General features: G+C 33.2%; 1 protein-coding gene and 1 long non-coding RNA gene across 3 annotated transcripts; both read right to left on the bottom strand.

Annotated features, from left to right (window-relative positions):
• Positions 1-5,409: 5,409 nt before the first annotated feature.
• Positions 5,410-6,927, bottom strand: LOC142629136 (aldehyde oxidase GLOX). The gene has a single exon (XM_075803119.1). It carries the CDS (start codon positions 6,925-6,927, stop codon positions 5,410-5,412), a length of 1,518 nt encoding a protein of 505 aa, XP_075659234.1.
• Positions 6,928-11,308: 4,381 nt separating this feature from the next.
• On the bottom strand, positions 11,309-17,344 carry LOC142627220 (uncharacterized). Of its 2 annotated transcripts, none has more exons than XR_012842788.1 (4): positions 17,237-17,344; positions 15,064-15,209; positions 14,723-14,887; positions 11,309-11,392 (listed from the first exon to the last, which is right to left on the bottom strand). It is a non-coding gene; the product is annotated as an uncharacterized LOC142627220 (long non-coding RNA). The 2 variants fall into 2 exon arrangements; XR_012842787.1 differs by lacking the exon at positions 11,309-11,392 and adding an exon at positions 12,192-12,286.
• Positions 17,345-26,429: the final 9,085 nt, after the last annotated feature.

The raw sequence follows: 26,429 nt of genomic DNA on the forward strand, positions 1-26,429 counted from the left end.
CCTTATATTTCAACTTTCATTTCCCCTTTTCTGAAATGTATTAAACTGACAAGAACATAACCTTTACATTATGGAGTATTAGCAACAAACATGACGTTATAAAAAATAAGCTGGATTTTTAATTAGTAGCTAAACGCACATGTATTTTATAACTGAAAATGTGAGTTCAACTTTTTGACATGATTGTTGGCTTCCATAAAACAACATGTCCAATGCCCATATATTCTGCCATTTTTTTAGCCTTGGCTTAATGGAATGGACTTAACAATGGCGACTTCAAAGGCTTAATGTCCTCGGCCTCGTCTTGTAAGCCAAAACAATGAGAGATAACTCCGCTAGATTAAGGAAATGGAAGCCATATGTCCTTTTTAATCTGTACATTCTCCCCATTCCCAATTAATCCCCCTATCCCCATTCCCAATTAATCCCCCTAGCTTGACAAATACTCCTCCCAAGTATATGAAGTGATTGGTCTGATTGGAGCATTCATAAAAGTTGAATTGGGAAGTATTTATCCTTTTATATATATATATATATATATACACACACACACACACACGCACGCACACACGATAAACTAATTAAGATTTTTTTTTTTTTGAGATATTAATAATGATACAGAAGATTTGGACTCAATTTAAAAACTGAGCTACAATTTGACATTGGGGGGCAATGGCCCCCTGATATTTTGAATATATATATATATATATATATATATATATATATATATATATATATATAATGACCTTAATTTAAAAGTTATACCCAAAATCAATTAAACCTGGCCCCCTCCTAAATCTTGGCCCTTTAAAAAAATAAAAAATAAAATAAAAAAAATCTCAAACAATAATACAGATCAGCCCTAAACTCTTGCACCCTAAACCCAAAAATGGCCCAAACAACCCCATAAATTAGCTTAAATAAAAGGCGTAAATACACTTTTAGTCCTTATATTTTGACTTTTTTCCATTTTGGTCTCTACATTTTCATTTCACCACTTTTAGTCCCTAAACCAATTAACGCGTGTTATTTTAGTTTTTTCCATCAGTCAACAGACGGAAATAGCTGAGGTGACTAACGGAGGGATTAAAATATTATTAAAAATACACGGTAACACTCATCACTCAATCCACATCAGATTATAATTTAAAATATTTATTTTTCAATTTTAACAAAAAACAAATATGAGTTAAAAATTTAAAAAAAAAATAAGAACACACCAAAACATAAGAACAAGAACAGAAACCCAGATTTAATCACAAACACAGTAAGAGAATTTGTTTTATACGACATTTTTTATTTTTTTTTCTTAGAAAACAAACAAGAAAATAAACGAACACAATTTGAAGACCCAAAACCCACTCGGCTTAGACTCTCAAACTTGTGTAAATTCTCAAACTCTCTCTCTCTCTCAACAAACTTTCTTTTCCTCTCTCACCTCTATCACTGAGCTAGATCTCACGTTGTCTACCTCACCCTCTCAAACCCACACCCTAGGCGATGGTGCCTAAGAGAGGAGGAAATGTTGCAACAAATCTGGCGATGGGTTTGGTGGTTTCAGATCTAGTGTAGCTGTTTGTGTGGTGGTGGATCAACTTGGGGTGATTTAGGATGGCGGTTTAGGGTGGGTGTGGCTATTTGTGTGGTGATGAATCGGCTTATGGTGGTTCCAGATGGCAGTCTAGGGTGGGTGTGGTTGATTGTGTGGTAGTGGATCAACTTGGGTTTGAATTTCTAGGAATGCAGATCTGTGTTGTAAATCGTGTAAGTGTTTTGTATATGTAATGTGTATGTAACCGAGTGGGTTTAGATAAATTTTTTGATTTAGATTTGATTAGAGTTGGATTTAGATGGAATAGACTTTGATGGTACTGTCCAAATTTTTATTCTTTCATTTTCTTGGCAACCAAACAAATATTGAAAAAGAACTAAAAAAATGATTTTGCTTGGGTTTGAGGATGGGGGCTTTGGAATTTATGATTTTTTTTATGGTGTTTTTATGCCGAATTTTTTGGGTTTATGAATTTGGTTTCTGGGTTTATGAATTTTATTTGCCGGAGGTTTCGTTATTGATTGAAATATGAGAAAATCTAGGTTTGAGTTGTGATTTTGTATATCTGGGTTTTGTGGTTTGAGAAAATCTAAGAAGATTTGCTGCTAAGTTTGTGTTTATGTACTTGCTGGAGATCGATTTGTGTTTGTGTTTGGTTGACAAGAAAGGGCAAGAAAATGCAAGAAAATCTGGGTTTGTCTTCTTTGGTGTTCTTGTTGAAGATGAACATAGATCTTGATGTATTTTTTCTTTTGTTAAAATTGAGAAATAAATATTTTGAATTATAATCTAATGTGGATTGAGTGATGAGTGCTACAATGTATTTATAATAATATTTTAATCCCTCCGTTAGTCACCTCAGCTATTTCCATTTGTTGACTGACGGAAAGAATTAAAATAACACGCATTAATTGGTTTAGGGAATAAAAGTAGTGAAATGAAAAAGTAGGGACTAAAATGGAAAAAAACCAAAATGTAGGGACTAAAAATGTATTTACGCCTAAATAAAATCCATTCCAGCCTAAACAATGTTAGAAATTTTAACAAAATAAGTAAGCCGATTTTTAGAATGTGATAGCAAAATAAAAACCATCTCAGCCTCAAAGAGAATCTGCAAGCTGATGCCTCATCGCCATCGCCAGAAGCCATGCATTTACACTTCGCTCATTCACCATTGCTAGTCAGATCTCCATTATCATTGTAATTTTTTCTTCTTTCTTTGCATTTTGCAACATTTGACTCTCTGGCCAGTGAGTCAATGACTCATTTGATTTTTCTCTCTTCCTCCATATGCATTTACGTGTTTTATCTATCTCTTGGAATCTTTTTACATCTGATTTATGTGTTTTTACTTTTCTATCTCTTTGTCTAAGAGACTGTCTTTTATGTGTGACTATATTTTTCTATTGAGATATGCTGTAAAATTGTGTGGTGTCAATAGTAGGACTGTGGGAAGTTGGTTGAAGCAGTTAATTAGATAACACTATTGGTAGTGGGGTAGCAGTTGGTGTGGGGCAATGGGCAAGTGTGGCTGAATAATTAAACAAAAACAAAGACAAAACAATTGCATAAAATGTCACACAAACTTAACTAAATAAAATTGTGAGACTTACCCACATTTAGTGACTGATAGTGCTATAACTAGCTAATAAATTGATAATATATAAATTCATAAATTGCAAATTTATTAATTATAAATTGATAAGTAATGAAATTACCTTTAGAAAAGTAAAAAAATTATACTTAAATGAATTATGCATAGTGCTTATATTCATGTTTACTTTGTAATAATAATTATTCATTCTATGACAATCATTGATGATTTTTTAGATTTAAAAGAATGCCTAGTTCCATTTTCATAGATGATTGAAATATAATATATAAGAAAAGATAGTTTTATTTGTTAAAAATACTAAATAGATACTTATTTGGATATTTATGATTTTTTTTTCAAACTTCTGCCCCTCTCAACTAGGAATTCGGGCTCCGTCCCTGAAATTATCATGAAGCCATCCCCACCTTTGTTTCGCCAATAAAGCCAAGTTGAAGAGTCTAAATTAATAGGTTGCCAATAAACTAATGGTCCTTGTTAAGTTGTTAACGTAATCAACATCAACATTACTACTTATGAAATATAATTAATAGCACTACAATTACTTCTTAATTACTAAAAAAATAGAAGTAATAAATACGATAGTTGATTACAAATTATGAACAGACAATGAAATACGTTACTTACTTCCATTGCTTTTATATATATGAAAAAAAATTTCTCTTCTTCCATATACTAGGAAAAATGTGTGTGTGTATATATATATATATATATATATATATATATATATATATATATATATATATGCATAAGGCAATGCTTTAATAATAGTTGTTTATTAGCATGTGGAAAAAAATCACCAACAAATGTATAGGGCAATGCGTCGATGGTCAACGTATTTGGTACGTGCCAATGCTGAATATTCTCACTTCATTCAGTTCATTGTGAAATGGTACTAAATAATCTTACTTGACTATGTAATCAAGTATGAACAAAATGATTTAAAAAAAAAGAGTTATTCATAAATTACACATGTTATTTTTTAAAGGATGTACGTAATTCATATTCTTTTTACATTTCTTTTAATATATATATATATATATATATATATATATATATATATAAGTATTCTTTTTACATTTCTATGTTTACTACTTGTTTAATTGTATTTCTAAAAGAAATCCTTCTAGTCCCAAGTTTGCATATTTTCCATAAAACTTCCGTGAGTTAGGGAAGCCAAATTAATTTCAAACTCGAAGTAGAATAAAATAGTTCATATATATGTGCCCCACTGAACGAATAAGAAAATTAGAAAATCATACTAACCGAATTGCTTTTAAAATTTAAAAAATAACATTAATAATGGACCTAAATATTCACCAAAAAAAACTTGACCCATGACGGCAAGTTGAAAGAGGGGGTTTCTTGTTACGGTATTTTCAAATCAATAACATTGATTTAGAGAGGAATTGATAAAGAAGTTTTTGGGAGTTTTCGAGCTCGGAATTATTAGGCTGGGGATTGGATTGACATGGGAAGATGTTTGGGATGGATTGACATGAATGTATTTAATATCTTAATTATGGCACATGCAGTATGCCCATTCAGTTAACAGAAGTTACTGATAAATTAAGTAATTGTATTTGTAAGGTGGTTTAACGTAATAAACATGGATATTACTAATTTTGAAATGAAATTAATAGAATCCTAACCTAATAGCCTTATAGCTAATTTCTAATTTAAAAAAAAAAAAAAAAAAAGTCACCAATACGTTACTTGACTGCAGTTTATGAAAAGACAGTGAACTAAAATTTCACTTGTCAAAACTGTAAAATGCATTACTTCCATTGCTTCACTATAAGGAAAACTGTCAATAATATTATATATTTGCTAGCTTCACTTAATCAATGATGCAATTACATATTCAAACTAGAAGCAAATTAAAATAATTCATGCCCACAAAAGGAAAAAACAAAAGAAAGTAAGACGGACCAAAACGCTTAAAATCTTAACAATAACATTAATAATAGCCCCAACAAAAAAACTCTAGCTGTGCATATATCTCATCTATATAATAAATTTGTGCATGCATGCATGCATTAAAGGGTAAGTCTAGCGCCATAATAATTTCTATTACTTTTGTCATATGACAAATTATAAATAGTGAAAATAAAATGGTAAGTCTATAGAATCCATGATTCCACCACTCATAGGTCACCGTATGACAAAATTAGGACAAAATTGTGGAATTAATTATGATGCCAGACTTACTCTGCATGCAAAGTGAATAAAATATTCACTAAAATCAAACCACCTTGACCCAAACCGCTTGGCTGGGAATGCCAGCGTGGACAACAAAGAGCATGTAGTACCCAGGTGGTGCCACCGTGGCAGTGGGTGGCCCACGAGCTGTCACTTTATAAGCATACGTGGACAGTTGGTGCACTTCAATCACCTCCAAAAACATCAACCTTTGGTTCATAGCATAGGAGTGCGTGGTAAACGACGGCGTTACGAGGCTCACAAAGATCTGGTTCCCTGGATTGTACTGATTCAACTGAAAAGTAACGGAAAACACCTGCTTGTACAAAACGGTGCCGTCGCTGGTCTCCACGGAGAGAATCGAAGGCCGCATGGCGGAGACACGTGGCTTCAGGTAATAGGGTGAATAAGCTTCCAAGCTCAAGTCAGTTGGAAAGTACGATGTGAAGTTGTACTTTTCGTGCGGGTTGCTCCCACCCACTAATATTCTGCCATCTGGCAACAGTATCGCAGTGGAGTGGTACATTCTCGGAATCTTCGACGGGTTGAGCACCACGAATCTCCGGGCCGGGTCGGTCAGGTATGATCTGTACAGAACCGGGTTGAAAACCGGGTTTGTCCCGTCCTCCCAGCCAGCTGTCCCGTTCATTGCTCCATTGATGATGAGAACCTCACCGTTGGGTAACAATACCATGTCGGACATGACACGTGGCATCGGCATGACCTCCATGACCCACTTCGGGTCCGGGTCGGTCAGTTTCATCCGCCCGCAGGTGTTGGAGGCGGGAACGAACACCCGCTTGTAATTCGAATTGTTAAACGCACCGTACGGCGCGCCGCCACATATCATGACCTCCGCTACCGGTAACGCGTCTCCGTTTAGCCACAACGGAAGCAAAACGGAGGAGCCAGTGCTGGGGTAATTCCGTTTGAACCCGCCGGGAATGACCGGGAACTCCTTCACCACCCGGTTGCGATTGTAGTCAAATAAGATTGACCTTTCGTTAGCGAAAACGTAAAGATTCCCATCGGGCAGGAGATGAAGAAAAGGATAGAGATTGTTCTCGTCGCCATAACCGTCGCACGTTTCCTTCAAGAAACTCATGTAAAAAGTCGCGGCATTCGCATCAGTTTTCGGGAAAAACTCGTACGTGTAGGCTCGTCGGCCGCCGACGATGATCACGCGCCCGTCTGGGAGAAGCTGGTTCGACGCGTACCATCGGCGTTCGCCTAGCGCCACGCCGAGCTGGATCCAGTCGCAGGAGGAGTCGTCGCAGGGAGTGAACGTGCGGACCACGCGGTCGCCTGCTTTGTACCCGCCTGTTTGGACTAGGGTTCCGTTGGGGATCAACGAACCCGAAGAGCACCACGTGTCGGTCTGAACTAGCAGGGGACGAACGGCGTTCGAAGCGACGTCGTACACGACGGAGTGAGCTGTGCAGTCTGGTGGCTGGCTCGGTTCTTGAATGCAGGTGTTGTTTGGGAGAGAGAGGTTTGAAGGACCCATGTCCATGCGATCGAAGATCACGACCATGTTGTTCTTCAACAGTTGCATGTGCATGGCAGAGATGCCAATGCTAGATTGGAGTAAAACCCAGTCACCTTCATCGTCAGAAGCCACGTCTTTCGACGAATAATAATAAGAAGATGAAGAATAAGAAGAGGCTGGGAATATCAGAGACCATAAACCTAGAGTCACAGAGAGTAGCAAGAAGAAGAAAGAAGGGTTCTTGGACGCCATTATTGTTAGTCGCTAGCTTTAGCTTTCTTGGGTTTTCTTGGTTTGTGACTGACTCTGTGTGCAGTTTAGTTCTATATATACATGTACATATAGTGGCGTAGGTTTTATGAGTTAGAAAACTGAAGGAATGGGGAGGAGCTAGAAGGGTTCTATATATACATTTATTAGGAGCTGATTGCTGTATTCAACACGTGCATTATTATTGGTATTCATACATATACGTGTAGTTAATATATCCGTGTGTGGGTTATTTGAATGTGTTGAATACTGTTTTAGATGGATTTTCTGTCTCTTGGGTTGGCGTGGCCTACATTTAATGATTACGCCTAAAATCGTTTAGGTTGCTAATTGTTTAATTTCCTCAATAATAAATTTTAGACATTAAAATTTTTTTTTCACAAATTTTATAACACTTGAAATATAACAAGTTGTGAAAATAAAAATGTTGTAATAAAAAAAGTCATGTCGCTAGAATCTGTCATCTCTAACCTAATAAAAGCCAAGACTTATATATCCTGCTTTATTGCTTCAAATATGAATTACTCATTATCTAATATCTAATATGTTTTTGTCACTTGATTTAGTAATTATTAAGATAAATTACTATTTTTTAAGAACTTACTCCATATATATTAAATTTTATTACCAATTTTTTAAGTGGTTTACTAATTATTAAGATAGTCTAATATAGATAAAACCTTTTTTTAAGCTTTAGAAGAAGAAGAAAAGAACTTAAGACTCCAATCAAAATTATATTACCAAAAATGTTAATTAAATAAATTATTATTAAGACAACCTACTTTGTGTATTAAATCTTGATATAAAAAAAAATACTTTGTGTATTAACTCCTTGTGTGTGTGTGTGTGTGTGTGTGTGTGTGTGTGTGTGTGTGTGTGTGTGTGTGTGTGTGTGTGTGTTTCTCAAATAAAAAATATATATTTCTAGTGGTTTACTAATTATTAAGATGATTTACTATAGTTAAAATTATATTTTCAATAATAAAGTTTAGTTACAAGCTAATTTGGAGTTGTTTCCTAAAAAAAAGGGCTGTCTCCTCCAACCTACTATGTTGTTATTTATAAAAATATTTGCATATATTAGTTAACAAGTGACATTATTCATTAAAAATTTTCATGTGACTAAAATTATCTGATTTCTTCAATCACCATATAGTGGATTAGAGGAAAAAAAATTAAATTAGAAGCTATACTTTTTTCTATTATTCTAAAGCTTCAAAAGAAAAAAAAACTTAAAGAATAATGTTACAGACATAAATTATCTTACAAAAGTTTTACAAATTATTGTTATGATAAATTCTTACTGGTTCTCAACTAGACCCACAACTAACATTATATTTTTATTTACTAATAATCATTAACCACATCAAAAGTTTGTAAAATAATTTGTAACTTTAGCATTTTCCAACTTAAATAGCTAGTATACTCCAATTAAAATTATATTATCAAAATTTTCAAATTAAATAAATTTAAAATAAAAAGTAATTATTTATCTACATTACTATTAACACCATAAGTTTTTTATTATTATTAATATAAGAAAAGTTACATTATATATATTTGTACAATTGTTCTTGAGCCAATTGGCTCAATGTATGTACAATATACATTGCATTTTTGTCATGTCATTCATTAATGATTAAGATTGTTTATTCTAGATTTAAGCAAAAGATTGTTTATTCTAGATGAATTTGTATCATCTAAGTTTTATGTAACTCACTTATTATGAAGATAATTTAATTGATGTAATTAATTATTTAATACTCTTGGAAGAAGAATTCATGCATGTTCTTCTCTCTCACATGAATGGCAGATCCCACCAGTAATTTAATTGGTGGGATCCACTATTACTCAATTAATATAGATAAAATCTTATTACTAGAATTCAAAGAGATTTAAAATACTATGCCAATTAAAATTTTTTACTAAAACTTTAATGCATTTAAAATAAAATTCATTTTTTTAATTAGTTTATCAATCTACCATAATTTTCATGTAGATGTCTAGTATTATTTATTCAAAATACCCAAGTGCACTACAAAAAAAAAAAAAAAGGACCCATTGCGGCAGGCCAAAAGCGCCATTGAGGCCCCAAAAACATTTGACCTTTAGTGGCGGGTGCTATTGCGGCGGTTCTTCCCGCCACTATTGCGGTGCCACTATAGATCTATTGTGGCAATAACAAAAAGTGCCGCTGTAGATATACCTTTTAAAGGTGGTTTTGGTTTATTGCGACTAGCATAAAATCGCCACCATATGACATTAGAATTCGTGTTAATTAACTTTTAGCGGCAAGTTATGTACGCCGCTATTGGTGTCCACCTTTAGCGGTTGGCACATGGTGCTGCTATTAGCAATCAATTAAAATGGACTAATTGCACTTTTAGCTGTGGGTGGAAATGCCGCTATATATATGTGCGGTACCTTTAGCGGTGAGTAGAAACGCCACTATATGTGTGACCGTTTAGCGGCGGGGAGACACACAACTATATGTTTGAACCTATAGTGGCAAGTGATAAGCACCGCTGTAGAGATTCATTTAAAACATAAAATGTGCACCTTTAGCGGTGCTTTTTGACTGTCGCTATAGGTTTTTTTTTCCAAAGGGTTTTAAAACCACTATTTGTTGATAAATAAATTGTTCACAGACCTGTTATAAAGAACCTGTAATAGTTTTAGCTCTACTAATACAATATTACAAATGTAACTAATTAACAACACCACAAATATTTCCAAACTAATGTAATATTAACATAGAAATATATTATCAAATACATAACATTGTCTATAACCACCATCAAAAGATTAACAAAAAAGATGTGGTCCTTTGAATAAAACAACCGCTCAAATTACGCTAATATTATAATCAAAGTTCCAAAGTGTTTTAAAATATCCTTCAACACTTGCAAAAATGTGGTTGTTCTTCCGTAATTCTTTGTACACAAAAGTCCTCGAACACCAAGATAAAACTTATAAGCTGCTTGGTTGATGGGATGCGGCTGATGATTTTTGGAGAGCTGGAAATTGTTGGGCCAGAGGAACATCCTACATACAAAATATGATTACTCATTAAGTGCGTATAAATGGAATAGAATGACAAGAAAATATTACCAAAGCAAAAAATGGGAACAAGTTAAATGAAGACATGTCTCTTATGTTTTAAACCATTAAAAGTCATTTTAAAATTGACATATTTCTTTTTAATATGACTTACTCTTTTTTTTATTAATATAACTAATTCACTCAATGATAATTGGGATGAATTAATATTAATTCATAAACCTTCTTATAAGTGGAGGGAAAAATAAGTACAGTTCATATATGTTTTTTCTAAATAATAAAATAATCACTTATTTCTCCCACATTTGGGAGCCTTTCTCCATAGGTCCCTGGATTATGGCCTAAGTGGCCTACAGGCCTAGGATTGGCTCTCCCCCAAAATAAATAAATAAATATATAACAAGTAGCCAAACAAAATATGGCAAAAGAATATGTTGAGCGAAAATTCTTATTTGATGTCAATTTGTTAATTTATATTTTAAATTAGCTCATTAATTAAAAAAATCAAACGGTAATACTATTAACCTACATAATTATGTAGAGTATTCTCAATCCTAAACTCTCTCCCTTTAATAAAGTAGGGCCCTAGTTAAGAAAAAGAGTCACTACACAAAACTATTACTTTGATTATTTACTTTAAACCCCAAATTTTATGGCTTATTCAATTTTAAGCTATAAGCCCAACTGTTAATATACTTGACCAATAATTGACATAAGTATAAATAGATGAACACAATAGCAATCTCAATCACAAAAGAAATCAAGCACTCACAACAACAACGAAGTGCTTACAAAGAGAAAAATATTGACTAAGTCTTTGTTAATATACCTGATTGCATTGTGAAGAAATTGGTTGCATTTGTTGAAGCATGCGAGTCATTCTTTGCTCCATTTCTTCGAATTGACTAAGTCTTTCATTCATTTCATCAAAACTTACTAGTTTCTCCTCCATAGTAGCCAAGGAAACCTTCAGTTGTGCAACTTTGTTGTCTCTTGCTTGACTTGAGTGTATTTCAATGTCCGTGAGAGCACTCTTGCTACTTTGATCACTTGGGCTTGGACCAAATCCTACCCCACGAATACGATCTTTGCGCTCCTTACCCATCACTTTGGCAAATACATCATCTGTTGACCATGCAATACTACCACTTGTATCAGATAACTGCAATTGATTCGAAGGCTCAACCAATAATTCTTTCATTTTGTCCTGATATTTGGGTTTGAACAAAACAAAAAAAGTTAAAAATCACATAGTTAAAATGGCCCCACAACATATATATATAGGATGGGACAAGCAAGCATCAATATATACCAGTAACCCTCAAGAGAAAATTGATAATCTACAGGCAACTTACAACATGAACCTCTCCACAAAAAAAAAAAAAAGGAAGTCATATACATCCACTGGGTATGCTTTAATATAACAAAGGAACTATACATAGAGGCCTCAACTCAATAAGAATAACATTTCCACAATGAAATGGAGTTTGCTATGTAACCCAACAATCAAATGACCCCACAATAAAAAGGAATGTGTATTGGCTAACATCAAATTCAAATATATCAATATAAAAATTAAAAGAATCATTAATAACAATTATCATTGATTCAAAATAGTTACACAAGTGTTCAAACAAACACATGGGATTTCATCTTATGCTTGGTTTTTGTCAAAAAAGACATGCTAGTTCAAAAGTTATATACAATATTTTGCAAGACTTCTAAGACTTGATTTATTTGAACAAAGCTCATCTTTGAGACAACTTTGTAGGGAAAAACTATAATATTGTTTCTTGAATTCCTATTTTGTTTACCCCCAACTACAAGGGAGAAATTACTCACCATTTTCGCTTGCACTATAGGATTAACTGCAAATCCATATTTACGAGTATATAGTATTTTATATAATACTGCACGCTCTACATGACGCCCATCTGTTTTTGCCTACGTTATGAACATCATATTTATGTAGTGAAACTAGCAGAAAATATTCATAATACTTATTACCTTTTTTGCAGCGTGCACAGCATAGCTACAGTAAACTAGCAGTATGTAAGCCATCCTGTTTAGAACGACAATCCTTATTCTTCTCGGACTCTATCTACATTCAATAAAATTACATGTTTATATACAGTATACTTTAAGTATCTAAAGCCACTTTTAGCTAAAGCCAAAATGCTCAAAAATATCATTTGGTATCCAGGACTGGCCTAAACTAGATTAAGGCCTAAGGCGAAAAATTTATGTGGGGCCTTTTATATATAAATATTAATTAAATTAAATAATATTAATCAAATTGAGGTTAATTTGATGTATTAAACACATAATTTAATGAATTATACGGACTAAAAATAACGTTAATTTCATATAGAGAATTGAATCTCATAGTTGAAAAATTAATTTAACAAAACAAAAAAAAATTAAAAAGAAAATTAATTTATCTTGGATATATAACGTACATAATTAATTACATTTATAATCTAATTTACAATCTATGATATTAATTAATGTGTGGCTTTGTAGTAGATTAGTTTACAAATATTAAAGTTTCAAACTATTAGGGGAGATTAATCACCATGGATGATCTAACACATTTGCAAATCTTTTTTAAAGCCTTGTTAGAAAAAAAATGTTAAAGGTATTACAAAATATTCACAATATAATGTGACAATAATAGTGATTGATGAGTTTCAATAGTGTAATTAATGAATATTTAAAAAACTTTTTTGTGATTGGTAACATATCAGTTTGTAAATTTATAGTGAAATTCGTAATATCCTTAACATCACTAATAATAAAAAGTGCACAATAATTTGAAAAAATTCATATTTTTTTAAATAAAATTTTGGGCCTTTTACAATGGGATTGGGGCCTTTTTTGTAAAGCGTAAATATTTTTTGTGGTGGGGGCCTTAGGCCTAGGCCTTGGGTCGGCCCTATTGGTATCTATTGGAAACCAAAGTAAAAGAATGAGAGGAACTGCATGATGATAAAGAGTAACAATTTGATAATTGAAGCTTCACTTGCAGCAATATAGTGGATAACAAAACATTACTAAATAAGCTTCCCATTATAGCTTTCCCAAAGCAGATACCTTTATGTCAATTTAGAAATAAAAAATGACATAAAGAAATGGAGAAGACACTTAATTATGACCCAAAAAAGTATGACAAATTTTGTCATAATTCTCACTTCCACTTCATAAGATTCACACGGCTAAATTACTTGAACAACATTATTGTCATACCAATTCAAAAGCTTAATATCCACTATAAGATAATTACAAGTCAACAACCACCAAAAACATCACTAACTGCAAAATGCATAGATTAAAAAAATTATTTTAAACATTTAGAAAATAAAAAGAAGAAGAAGAAGCCCACATCCAACCTAATGAAGAGGAAAATAACAAGAAATATAAGAATTAGCACAAATTTCGGAGGCATACATGTAGAAATGAGAAATCTAATTTTACTAACTAAATTAACTATAAATAGGTCCATACTCCATACTAATTCAAGTCATAGATATAATAGAGGAAAACATGAAACAAATATCAACCAAAAAAAAATTGTAAGCTCAACATCATCTGCATGTGAACAAACTATTAGCTCTAAATTAAACACCAAAAAATTATTTACTAATTACTATAATTATATTCTTCCATATCATTAACCCATAAAACACAAAACCCAAAAAAAAAAAAAAAACAAACAAACAAACAAAAAAGACAAATTGAGCAAGACCCAGCTGATAAATTACTGAAATAAGAAATAGGTATCTAAGAAAAAGGCAAAAGCAGCACTAGATTTATTGATATTAGGAATAGAAAAGAAAATTCAACCAGAAAAAATTACTTGAGTTCAATTAAAAACATGTTCTTAATACTCCATAAACTACCTGAGTTCATAATTTTTTTTTTTTTTTATCTATACCTGAGTGATCATGATTATGATGATTGTGTGGTAACAATAACTTATGCAGAATTGCAAGTGGAGCTATGATTATCATGATAGGATTAGTTGCAAGGTGACTAGATCTGCATGTCTAAACCTTCCATTTGGACTAGAAGCTTAATGATTGATATAATTATACTGATTTAATGATGAATTCTTTTGAAAAACGAAAACTATGAACTATTAAGAAAGCTAACTCATTTTAAGAAATATCATTATAGGCCAAAGCAAAAAATCTTAAAAGAAAGCTAGAACCTATTAAGAAAATCACTCCACACCACACACTTGCCTTTGTTTTTGAACCTTGACAAACCAGCATTTACCACCTCTAAGACTTCTACCAAATTAAACAAATATGAAATATAAAACACAACTTCTCATATATACCAGTCTCACAAAAAGCCCACATAAAACCAAAAAATCCTATATAAAAGCAATCCAATATGTATTCTCTCAATTTCTCAATAATCATTCTCCTTTTAGTATGATCCATGATGGAAAAGAGAGAGAAAATAAGCATACCACTGCATCATTAGTATACCAATGATCAACAAGTATATCCCAATCTTCTAGTATGCATACCTTGGGTTAGTTGTTCTTTACACGTGCTTTGTTTCTTGAATGCAGTATATAATGCTTAGTCTTCAGCCTAGACTTATGATCCCTCCAAACCTTCCCAATTTTTTGTAAGGTAAATGTCTCCAGAGCCACATATGCAATAGGATTAACGAGGACACTGTATTTTCACTACAATCAAATAGTTCAGTTATCAAATTAAAAATGTTTTCATGCTAAAATACTTATGTAAAACCTAGTACAAAATGTCATAATTACAAGTATTATAACTTCTTAAAGTTCTTTAGGCATGTCCTTCCAATTGAGATATCTAATCGGGCACATGTGGGGTTTTTGTGTTATCATACCCAAGAAACCAATGAAAGTCCTCGCCCCATTATCAACCGGCTGATGCATACTATTTAGCGCAACTCAATTTCTTGGTCATCGGAAAGATCCCAAATATCCAAGTACTTGCTTGGCCCGCGAGTGACACGTACAGCTGGCTGCACATCTAAATTTTGAAGGAGACATTAATATCAACCAATGTCAAACAACAAAGCATGCAAAGCTAAGGACGAGCTTAAATATTCTATTAAACAAGTGGTCGTTATTCGCTAAAGAATATAAAATATTAGAAACATGCTAAAAAACTACTATATTTCAAGAAACAAACAAATAAATTCGCCTGCAATTTATAGCAATTTGCTCCTAGTGTCACTTCATAGCAATTTGCTCATTGTACATGCAAACAAACATGTAAAATCTATTTTTAAATAAATTTTGTTATGCACATGATGAAGCTCATAGTGCAAGTAATATTATTGTGAAATGCCTTATAAGATGTGCTATGGGTGCAACCTGTACTTGTGCATACAAAACTTTGGTGGATCAAACCTAAAACTTGACAAAACTTTAATGCAAGTAATATTACACATACTCAATCTTTTTTATATCTGAAAATATTTTTGACTTTTTGAAGAGATTTAAGCATAATAAGATGGATTTAAATTGTAAGTTGTTACCCTTTCTAATTCAAGGTTTTTCGTGGCTAGAAATAGATAAACAAATAGAATGTATGTTGGGATTGTTATTGGTGCCTGACCACTTTTCTATGGGATAAAAGATAGAGAACCTAGCATTACCTAGCAATTTATTCCCTAACCATTTCAAAGCAGGCAGATTTTGGAAAATCCAAAGAATACAGCAAGTAAGGAGGAGAAAATACAACTATTGACCTGGCCAAGCAACCTCTTTAGATTGGGATAGCACCTCTTCCTTCGAATGTTGAATTTTTTGTTTTATTTATTTATTTTTAAATTGGATCACACCTAGTGCATAAGACTTTTGCTTCTACTGGGTATGAGAGAAGTGTTTGGTACGCAAATTTACATCCGATTTTGGTAATTCCCAAACTTTGAACTTTATGACACTTTCTTTTCCCCCTACAATTTATGCCAGATATTGACTTTTGGATTTGTTGGGGTTTATTGGAAGGGCCATGTATCTTGACTGGAAGGTAGCAAGGCTTTGAGATTAAGGAGACTACCTAGTTCTAATGAGAGTCCATTACTAATGTTCTTACTTAAGACCATTCTAGATCATTATAAATTAACTGTTTGCCCAAATAGGAACCAAATTTGTTATTTGGACTACCAAACAGTAGTAACTCCTGTGCAAATAGAAATGCTCCATACTGGGACAAGATCTAGATTCTAGACACTTTGAAACCTTTCAGAATATGCTCGATTTTAGCACTAATTATAAAGAGGAAGGGAGAGAGAGGAGGTCTCCTTAATGAAGAGCCCCTCTCCAGTTTAAAGAAACCATGCAGAGAGCCATTGACAAGGGCAGAGAAATCTGAGACTAATATTTCTTGAACTAGATTTCTCCACATATAATTGAAGCTAAAACTTTTGAGAATCTTATGCAAAAAGCCAAAGCTTTATAATATCATATGCATTCTCTATGTCCAATTTAACCATTTAATCATCATGTCCAAGATTGTGAGGTGATTAGGAAAAAGAAGACATACTTTCTATGCTATATAAAACTCTTGAAATTCATGGCACAGTAGTGGAGAAGTTCCAAACTATTTTCTTAACTTTTGTTCCAAGTTTTAAATAGCGTCAATCTATGAGAAGTGTCCTTGATGTTTCTTCTATATTTTTGTATCAATTATTGTCACTTTATTTGAGATGTTAGGCAATATGTTGTATCTGTTTGTTCTTCTCTGATGTTAGGCAATATTATATGTTATGCAACATATAATACATACATACATACATATATATATATATATATATATATATATATATATATATATATATATATATATATATATATATATATATGGTGTGAAGCAAATTTATCATAACCATACTCTTAGCTATTAATGATGCAGGATGCAAGATCTAAGAATTAACACTCTAAAGAGAATCTAAGAATTTTGTGGCTGGTAATGGTTGAGAGGAAACTAACTTACATGCCCATTTGTTTCATAAAATTTCATATAAGAGTTCACAACTTACATGCCCATACCTTGTGTATGAATGGTAAACTACTGAGTAAAAAGCCCATATCTTGTGTAGAAGCTTTGTGCATTTCTTAGTCTCCCACTTCATTCGCATCTTGTTAAGAAGCTCTTTCCAATGTTACACTCTTGGAACGTGTGCATAAATTTGCCTTTCTCCTTGCCATTTCAACTGTCAAAATTTAAAATAAACAAGTATATAAGCACAATGACAAGTAATGATACAAGTAATTGCAAATACAACAGCTCCAACTACTTTCAACACTAAAACTTCTCATAAAGCAAATCTATACAAGACTACCCTTAAACAACACAAATACAATATTTTCAACAAGAGCCCCTAATATCTCTCTTATTTCAACAACATATACCTCATTTATAAAATACAAATGGGCTGTTCATTCACATCCAAACTTCATGAAATCTAACAGAGGCACTTCTCTGGATGTCTAGTAGATACCATATCAATTTCAGAGACAAAGCATAAAACCATGATTTATTAAAAATCATACAAGACAACGTGCTCAAATTTATCTTGACAGAATTTTATAAAATTTAGAAATTAAACCATTATTTTTATATTAATTCAATTACTGTGAGGCCGCTTCCATTACAACCATGTGTGTCTTAGAATTCATATGAACTACTCCTAGTATCCTAATTCACAGAATATGATTTAATACAGATTTTTCATGTTGTAAACACTGAATCTATCACAGTGACAGCTTTAATATATTTTCTAGCAAAATCATCAAATAATTGCTATTGGCCTTCATTTCGTGTGAGTGTTTTTATACCTATAGTATACATGTAAGAAGACATTAATAGGCATCTAATCGACCATAATATCTTCAACCTTTCAAATTGATAACACAATACCACAAATTTCAGCTTCTAACAATCAGATTAGAGAATATAAAAGGGAAACTAAAGAAAACAATTACACCATCAAAATACCCAAAATAAGATAAGGTTTCATAGATAAATTTTCAAGAAATTTTAGAATCATAGAAACCAAGACAGAAAATATAATGAGTAATACAAAAGTATTAACTAGACTCATCATCATTAGACCCATCATCATTAGACCCATCATCATTAGACTCATAAACATTAGCACTAAGCTCTTCATCATCGATAAAGTCTTATTCAAGTAATTCATCCTCACTAATCAACGATGTATCATAAATGGTTCATTCTTCATCAACTCGAGCCCAAGCACAGTTGTCATTTGCATCATCATATACATCATCAGTAGTTACATTATAAGGGACATTCTCCATATATGTATCCACTTCTTCATCATCATCTACAGCTTCAATACCAACATCAAACACCTTCCTAGGTTTTGTTTTGACCACCACTGTCACGACCCCAAACCTGTACTTCAGAATTTAGAGCATGACCAGCATGTTAATATCAAGTTTACCTCAATACTAACACGAACCAACTTAAACTGAAGGTGCTTATCAAGAATTTCTTCCTGTATTCCTGCTTATTTTCTTGCATAAAAGCCATAATATACAAAAATGATGAAAACCTTGAAACTTCATTTCATTTGAACTTTGCAAGATTACCACTTGGCTAAAACTTCAGGTAATCATGTAAATCTTACATAGCTAAACGTTTAGCAAAACTCTTATTTACAAATCTAACCCTAAAGACATACAATTGGGGTTCAAAACACACTAAGGTTCCGAATTACATCTGTGCTTAAAGGATCAAGTACATCTTGATTCCCCCTATATAACAAAAGAACTAAACTACTACACAACAAAAAACTATATATTCTAACAAACGAGAATCACAGAATCTTTGCCACCTCTAATACTCCCGCTGCTTCTAGGAAAGAACCTGTGCACTGAAATATAATAGGGTGAGCTGCAAAACTTAGTAAGGTTTTAAGCTCCATTGGCCTTTAATAAAAATGCATATAAATCAAATATTTTATAGATATGCTATCTTTGATAAAATAGCCTCCATACTATTCATTTTGTTCTTAAAATAACTTATGAACTTTCAGATGAAAATACTTCATTTTCCTTTCATATAATAATAATAAAAGGACATAATAAGGAACTTAAACATAATTCAGTAACCTTATCTTTAAATAGACTATGAAATACTTGATCATAAACTTCTCATTAGACTTATAACACATTTAACATATATTTCTTATCATCATACTTTTCTTATAATTTCCAAATAGCTTAATAGCTCATTTATAATACATATTAGTCAGTCCAATTGTAAGTTTGTCACAACTTTGAGAGGCTTCCAACACATAATGTTAGGCATTCAGCATTCTCCACAATGTTAGGTAATCCCAGGATCATATCAGAAAATATCACCCATTTTGATGTGATCATATCATCAACCATGGGGGTCGGTTGGTATCCTCCACAAGTTGGCAGTTCCCAACAAGGGCGGGTACAACAAATTTCTCACCACTTATAATGGCCAATCAAAATCTCCATGGAAATGTCAGTACTATAACCCCTACTGGCTGAGTTCAGATCATAACAATGGAATAATTGAAAACTATATTTTTCTAACAACTTTGTTTTTACATAAATGTTTCACAACAGTAGCATATCCACTTCATTCTTAAATATTATGTTTGTGATATAAGTAATAGCATCAATATGTTAAAATTATCATATATATAAGATTGCACAACTCACGAACATATGTTTTACTTAAATCATGCTTATATGTAATATCTCTAATTAAAATGTTTTAATGCATAATAGTTTTCTAAACAATTTTTATACTTATCAAACACACAAGTCACATATGTCTTACCTGAAAACTGAATATGCGAAAAATTTGTACAAAAGGAGCTCAAGTGTCCATGTTCTCATTCTTGTCACCTAAATGAAAGGCCAAAACTTATTACTAAAAAATTCTTCCTAAGTATATAAATTTATACCTCAATCACAACCTAACTCTCAAACTCAAGAAAATCTTAATTCCCATCACATAAAGTTTCCCAAAAAACAAGGTACATTCATCAAACACATTACATACCAAAACATAGAGAAACCAAGGCATAAAAATTCATCTATGATGTAGACATACTAAAAGATAAGTATATTAAATTATAGCTCAAAAAATTCACCCTAACTTCAAAATTAAATCCACAAAGTCAAAGTTATCTTTCACTGTTTACTGCTCATTTCAGCAGCATATGCCTCATTTTTAAAATACAAATGGGCTGTCCATACACATGCAAATGTCATGAAATTTTACATAGATACTCCTCTAGATGTCTAGTAAATACCATATAAATATCAGAGTCAAATCATGATTTATTAAAAATCCTTAAACCATGATTTATTAAAAATCCTACAAGGCAACATGCTCAAATCTGTCCTGACCGAAATTCATGCAACTTAGAAATTAAACCATTACTTTTATATTAATCCAAATGCTGTGAGACCACTTCCATTACAACCATATGTATCTTAGAATTCATAAAAACTACTTCTAGCATCCTAATTCATAGCAAATGATTTAATACATATTTTTCTTATTGTAAACATATTTTTCAGCATATGTTCTTACAAAATCATCAACTAAATGCAATTAGCCTTCATTTCAATTGGGTATTTTTATACCTATACTATACATATTAAAATATATTAATAAGCATCCAATTGACCATAATATCATCAGTCTTTCAAATTACTAAAACAGAATCACAAGTTCAGCTTCTAAAATCAGATTTGAGAATAAAGAAGTGAAACTAAAGCAAACCATTACTCCATTAAAATACCCATAATAGAAAATAAACATATATACTTACCCACAACTGAAGCTGAACTTTAGTAAGATTTTGATTCCTCCTTAGAGAGAGATGTATATATGATTTTTAGTGAAAGAAAATGAGGGTTGTTGTGAGAGAGTGAGAGAGTGAGAGAGAGGTGCTGCTGATAAGAAGAAAGAAGAATGGAGAAACAAAAGAATGACTTCAATACAGCAAAGAAGTCAAGGGAAATGGACTTTGGGGTGGGGCACGTGTAATGCTATGGGAAAAGGGTTGGTGAGTCACCCTTTAAACTTTTAAAAATTTACTTCTCCCCCCCTCCCCCCATCTTATAAGCTTATATTCTAGAAAGGCCCAAACAACAATATAAATTTACATATAAACCCTTACCTTTATAAATTTCTTTTCATAACATTAAAAGAGCATATATGTTTTATAATATCACAATAACAAAGCTTTATGCACTTAGAGTAATTAAGATAATACTAAGTATATAAACCCCTAAAATTAATAATGTAATTAGGTTGGGATGTTACAACTACCACCTAGTCTTTATGTCTCACATCCTCCACATAAAACACTTGCGAAGCTTGAGATGCTAATACATAAGGTTCGTCAATCAATCGATCACCTGTGTGTATCAATCTTGAAAAATTGACAAGGAGAAATCCAAACTCATCTTTTTTGCATCATCTCCCACTAATAACGTCAGGCCGCTGACATTTGAATAATACATATCGATACTTGTCAGAGTAGTTCAACTCAATAATATCGATTAGTACACCAAAATAAGTAGCACCACCTTCAATAACAAAACAAACTCCACTATTTTGAATTTTCCTAGTTGTCTCAAAATCTTCGATGCAAAACTTCAAACCATTTATAACATAACGCTTGAACCGTTTTGTTTCATTATCTAGATATCGAGCAAGCCATCTAACTTTATCAAAGAGTTCCTTTCTCTTGGAGGCATCCATTGACATCACAATATATAGAGAAAAACTTTTATTATATGTATGCTATCTAAAGTGTTCCAACCGAAAATAGTTATATATATATATATATATATGATTTACTTACATATTCCCTAAACCAGCTGCAGAATTTTTCTATGTGCTGCTTTTGAATAACATCATCAGTCACATGAAAAGAGAAACCAGCCTTGATCTTCGCTATATGTACACTATGTAGACAAATGTGCTAGTGTTAAGCTAGAGTATTGTATTGGAATGCCGTTAAAGGATACGCAAGGACATATAACTTACTCGTGAAATGGTATGAATTCTTCACAATTGAATAACACATAATGATGTGTTTGGATCCATGAATTTGAATCTAGTGTAATGCTCACCACTGCACCCATGGATTCCTCAACATTCCTTATAGGCCGATTGAATGCAATTTCAACAGATTTAAAATAGCGTGAGCATAATGTTAAGCATTCCTCTGCTATGTACCCTTTTGTAATGGAACCTTCTAAATAAATTTTATTATGCATGTAAGGCTTAAGTCTTGACAAGTACCTATTGGAAAACCCAAGATCAACAACGAGAAACTGGTAAGTTAAACAAAACCAAATAGATCAAGTTACTATATGTGTTACCTCTCTATGGAATACATCCAACGATAATGAATTGGGCTAGCAACTTTGACTTCACTATCCAAATGCATGACTAGATGTACCATTGCTGTAAAGAAAGAAGGAGGGAATATCCTTTCCAACTTACACAATATCACTGCAATTCTCTTCTCAAGAGCCCCAAATTCCTCCATATTTATTACTTTGGAACATATCTTTCTAAAGATACAAAATAAGTCAATTAAATGCCTACTCACTTCAGGGGGTAAAGATCCGCATATTGCTATTGGAAAAAGTTGATGCATTAAGATGTTATTATCATGGCTCTTCATCCCACTAATCTTACATTCTTTGAGTTTAACACAACGTGAGATGTTTGAAGAATATCCATCCGGCACTCTTACATCTTTCAAAACTTGCAGAAAACCATCCTTTTCACTAGCATTAATATAATAGCAGGCATGTGGCATACGTGTCTGATCATTCCCAACCTTTTCCAAGTGAAGTCTACTTCTTATACCCATATCCTTTAAGTCTTGACGTACCTTCAAGTTATCCTTTGTCTTGCCATCCAAGTTCAACAATGTGCCAATTATATTATCGACTACATTTTTTTCAATATGCATCACGTCAAGATTGTGACGCAACAAATGGTCCTCCCAATAAAGCAAGGTAAAAAATATACTTCTCTTCTTCTACACAGTTAAGGCTTCCTCCCCTTTTTTTCTTTTATTGGTCAAATTAACTTTTTTCTTCCCAAACACATGATCGGCTACAGTATCCGTTTGTAATATGATTCCCTTTTGGATATTGTAATAGGAGCTAATCTCATATCAACATGCCCATCAAATGATTTTTCTTACTTACGGAATTTATGATCACTATCTAAGAATCGCCTATGTCCAATGTAACTAAATTTCCTTCCATATCTTAACCAACGAGACTGACAATCGTAGTTACAAAAGGGACATGCAACCCGAGATATCACCATATGCTAGAAAATCATTTATGATCCACAATAATGCAACATGCATTTGAAATGATTTTTTTGGAAAACAGGTCAAACGTTTCTACTCTAAAATCTCATAACTCCTTCAGTTCTTCTACTAGGGGTTGTAAGTACACATCTATATCGTTCCTGGGCGAGGTTGGACCAGGAATCAATAATGATAGCATGAAATAAGACCTTTTCATGCACATCCATGGAGGGAGATTGTATGGGATCAAAATGACAGGCCATGTACTATAAGTAGTACTCATATTTCCATACGGGTTGAATCCATCAGCTACTAATCCAAGCCTCACATTACGAGGCTCAAATGAGAACTCTATGTACTTAGAGTCAAATGATTTCCAAGCTTCAAAATCAGCAAGATGCCTTATTAACCCGTCATTCACACGACCATTGGCATGCCACTTCATATGATTGGTTGTTTCAGGAGACATAAATAGTCGTTTCAATCTTGACTTTAAGGGAAACCACCGTAAGATCTTTGCAGCTTTCTTTTTTCTTCTCTTGGAGGAAGCATTAGTACTTTGTTGACCTTTAGACTCATTACTTTCCTATCTTGAAATGTTACAGTTTGGATAAGTTTCAAGGTTGGCATTCTCCTTCCAATATAAAATACAATCTTTAGGACAAGCATGAATCCTCTCATAGCTCAAGCCCAGATCCTTAATAATCTCCTTAGCCTTATAACGATCTTTTGGCAACCTAGCATATAAAGGAAGAAAATTAAGTAAAAATTACAGCAACATGGTAAATGATTTGTTGGTCTAACCATTAAGAAACTTCATGTGGTACAAATGCACAATGGTTGACAATTTGCTAAAATGCTTATAACCTTCATAACAAGGTTGTAACCCATTTGGACTAGGGTTCTGTTGGGGATCAACTAGCCTGAAGAGCACCACATGTCAGTCTAGACTAGGAGGGGACGAATGGTGTTCAAAGTGACGTCATTTACGATAAAGTGAGCTGTGTAGTCCACTGGCTGGTTCGATTTTTGAATGCAGGTGTTATTTGGGAGAAGGAGGTTTGAAGGACCAATGTCCATGCGATCAAAGATCACGACCATGTTGTTCTTCAACAGTTGCATGTGCATGGCGGAGATGCCAATGCTAGATTGGAGTAAAACCCAATCACCTTCACCGTTAGAAGCCACATATTTCAACGAATAATGATAAGGAGATGAAGAAGAAGAGGCTGGGAATATCAGAGACCATAAACCTAGAGTCACAGAGGGTAGCAAGAAGAAGAAAGAATGGTTCTTGGATGCCATTGTTGGCCGCTAGCTTTAGCTTTCTTGGGTTTCTTGGTTAATGATTGACTGTGTGCGTGGTTTATGTGTTAGAAAATTGAAGGAATAGGGAGGAGCTAGAAGGGTTTTTCGTATGTATAAGTATATACATTTATTAGGAGCTGAATGTTGTATTCAACACGTGCATTATTATTGGTATTCATTTTTTTTTGTACGAGATAGAATTTTTACTCTAACCTAATCTAAGTTTATATGTGTGTAAAGCTCCCTCCTGAAGACTTGAACTCCACCTCTTACCCCTCACACCCTACAAGCATTTATACTTGTGGAGTAACCACTGCACCAAGGATGCTTGGTGGTATTATTAGTATTCATAATTTCATACATATATGCGTATATTTATACGTGTAGTTAATATAATCGTGTGTAGGTTTTTTTTTTTTTTTGATAGGAAGACTGTAAACTTTATTAAAATTTATAATAGTGTCAATACATCATGTGTAAGAGCCTGCTCTATAAAGCTAGGATTCTCTTCCATCCATGAAACAAAATGAATAATATTTTGAGCATGTTTTGCTAGTAAGTGAGCTGGTCTATTCCCTTGTCTATGAGTATGTGAAAATTCAACGTGATAAAAGTCCCCACACATCATTTTCATACCTGAAACCACAGCTACCATCGAGGAAGGAGGTGATGTGTTCCCACATAGAGCATTGTACAGTATCAAAGAATCCCCTTCAATGATAAAATCCTGAATTCCAACATCCTTCGCAAACTAAATCCCCGCTTCAAAAGCCTTTGCCTCAACTTCCAATGGCCCCAACGGTGCACCTACCTTTGTGCTTAGCTCTACAATTACCTGACCATGACAGTCTCGGATTAAAACTCCCACACCAGTTGTTCGCTGTGATTTAAAAACAACCCCATCAAAATTTACTTTATATCTTTGCGTCGATGGAGGTGTCCAAACTACTGCTTGAGCCACTGAGGGTGTGTCAGGCCTTTCCATTGCTACACTAAATTCCTCCAGATAGTGTGTAGTCCACTGCACTATTTCCTTGCCCGACTTCTGTCTCCCCCCATTTCGGTCTTCATTTCTATTGCACCATAATCCCCATGCTGTTGTAACCCGTCACTGCCTTGTGTTCATCATACGAGTCCGACATGAGCATATTCCACATTAAGTCGAAACAAGATTGGATTATAGATGGTTCAAAACCGAAATGGAGTTTTGTACATCTCCATATCTGAATTTTTTTTTTCATTTAACTTTAATTTTCTAAGAATATCGTTAGTTGTCCTGTTGCAAAACAAAGTGGGAAACTAACATCTCGAGTTTCTTAAACTCGAGATTAATAGTAGAACTCGAGTTTATAAAACTCGAGACCCAAGCAATACAAGGTGATGTGGAAAATTTTCCACGTGGAAATCGAGTTTTAAAAACTCAACTTTCAACATTTTCCCTTTCAGCACAGCCTTCTTCGTCTTCTTCTTCTTCCTTTGTTTTTTTAGTGGATCTCAAACCCTCAAACGGAGGCAACCCATTTCTCCAAGAACACAAGCAGTGACACCCAGAATTATGGATCTGCAGC

The sequence above is a fragment of the Castanea sativa genome, chromosome 3, assembly GCF_040712315.1.
Source record: "Castanea sativa cultivar Marrone di Chiusa Pesio chromosome 3, ASM4071231v1".
Taxonomy (NCBI): Eukaryota; Viridiplantae; Streptophyta; class Magnoliopsida; order Fagales; family Fagaceae; genus Castanea; species Castanea sativa.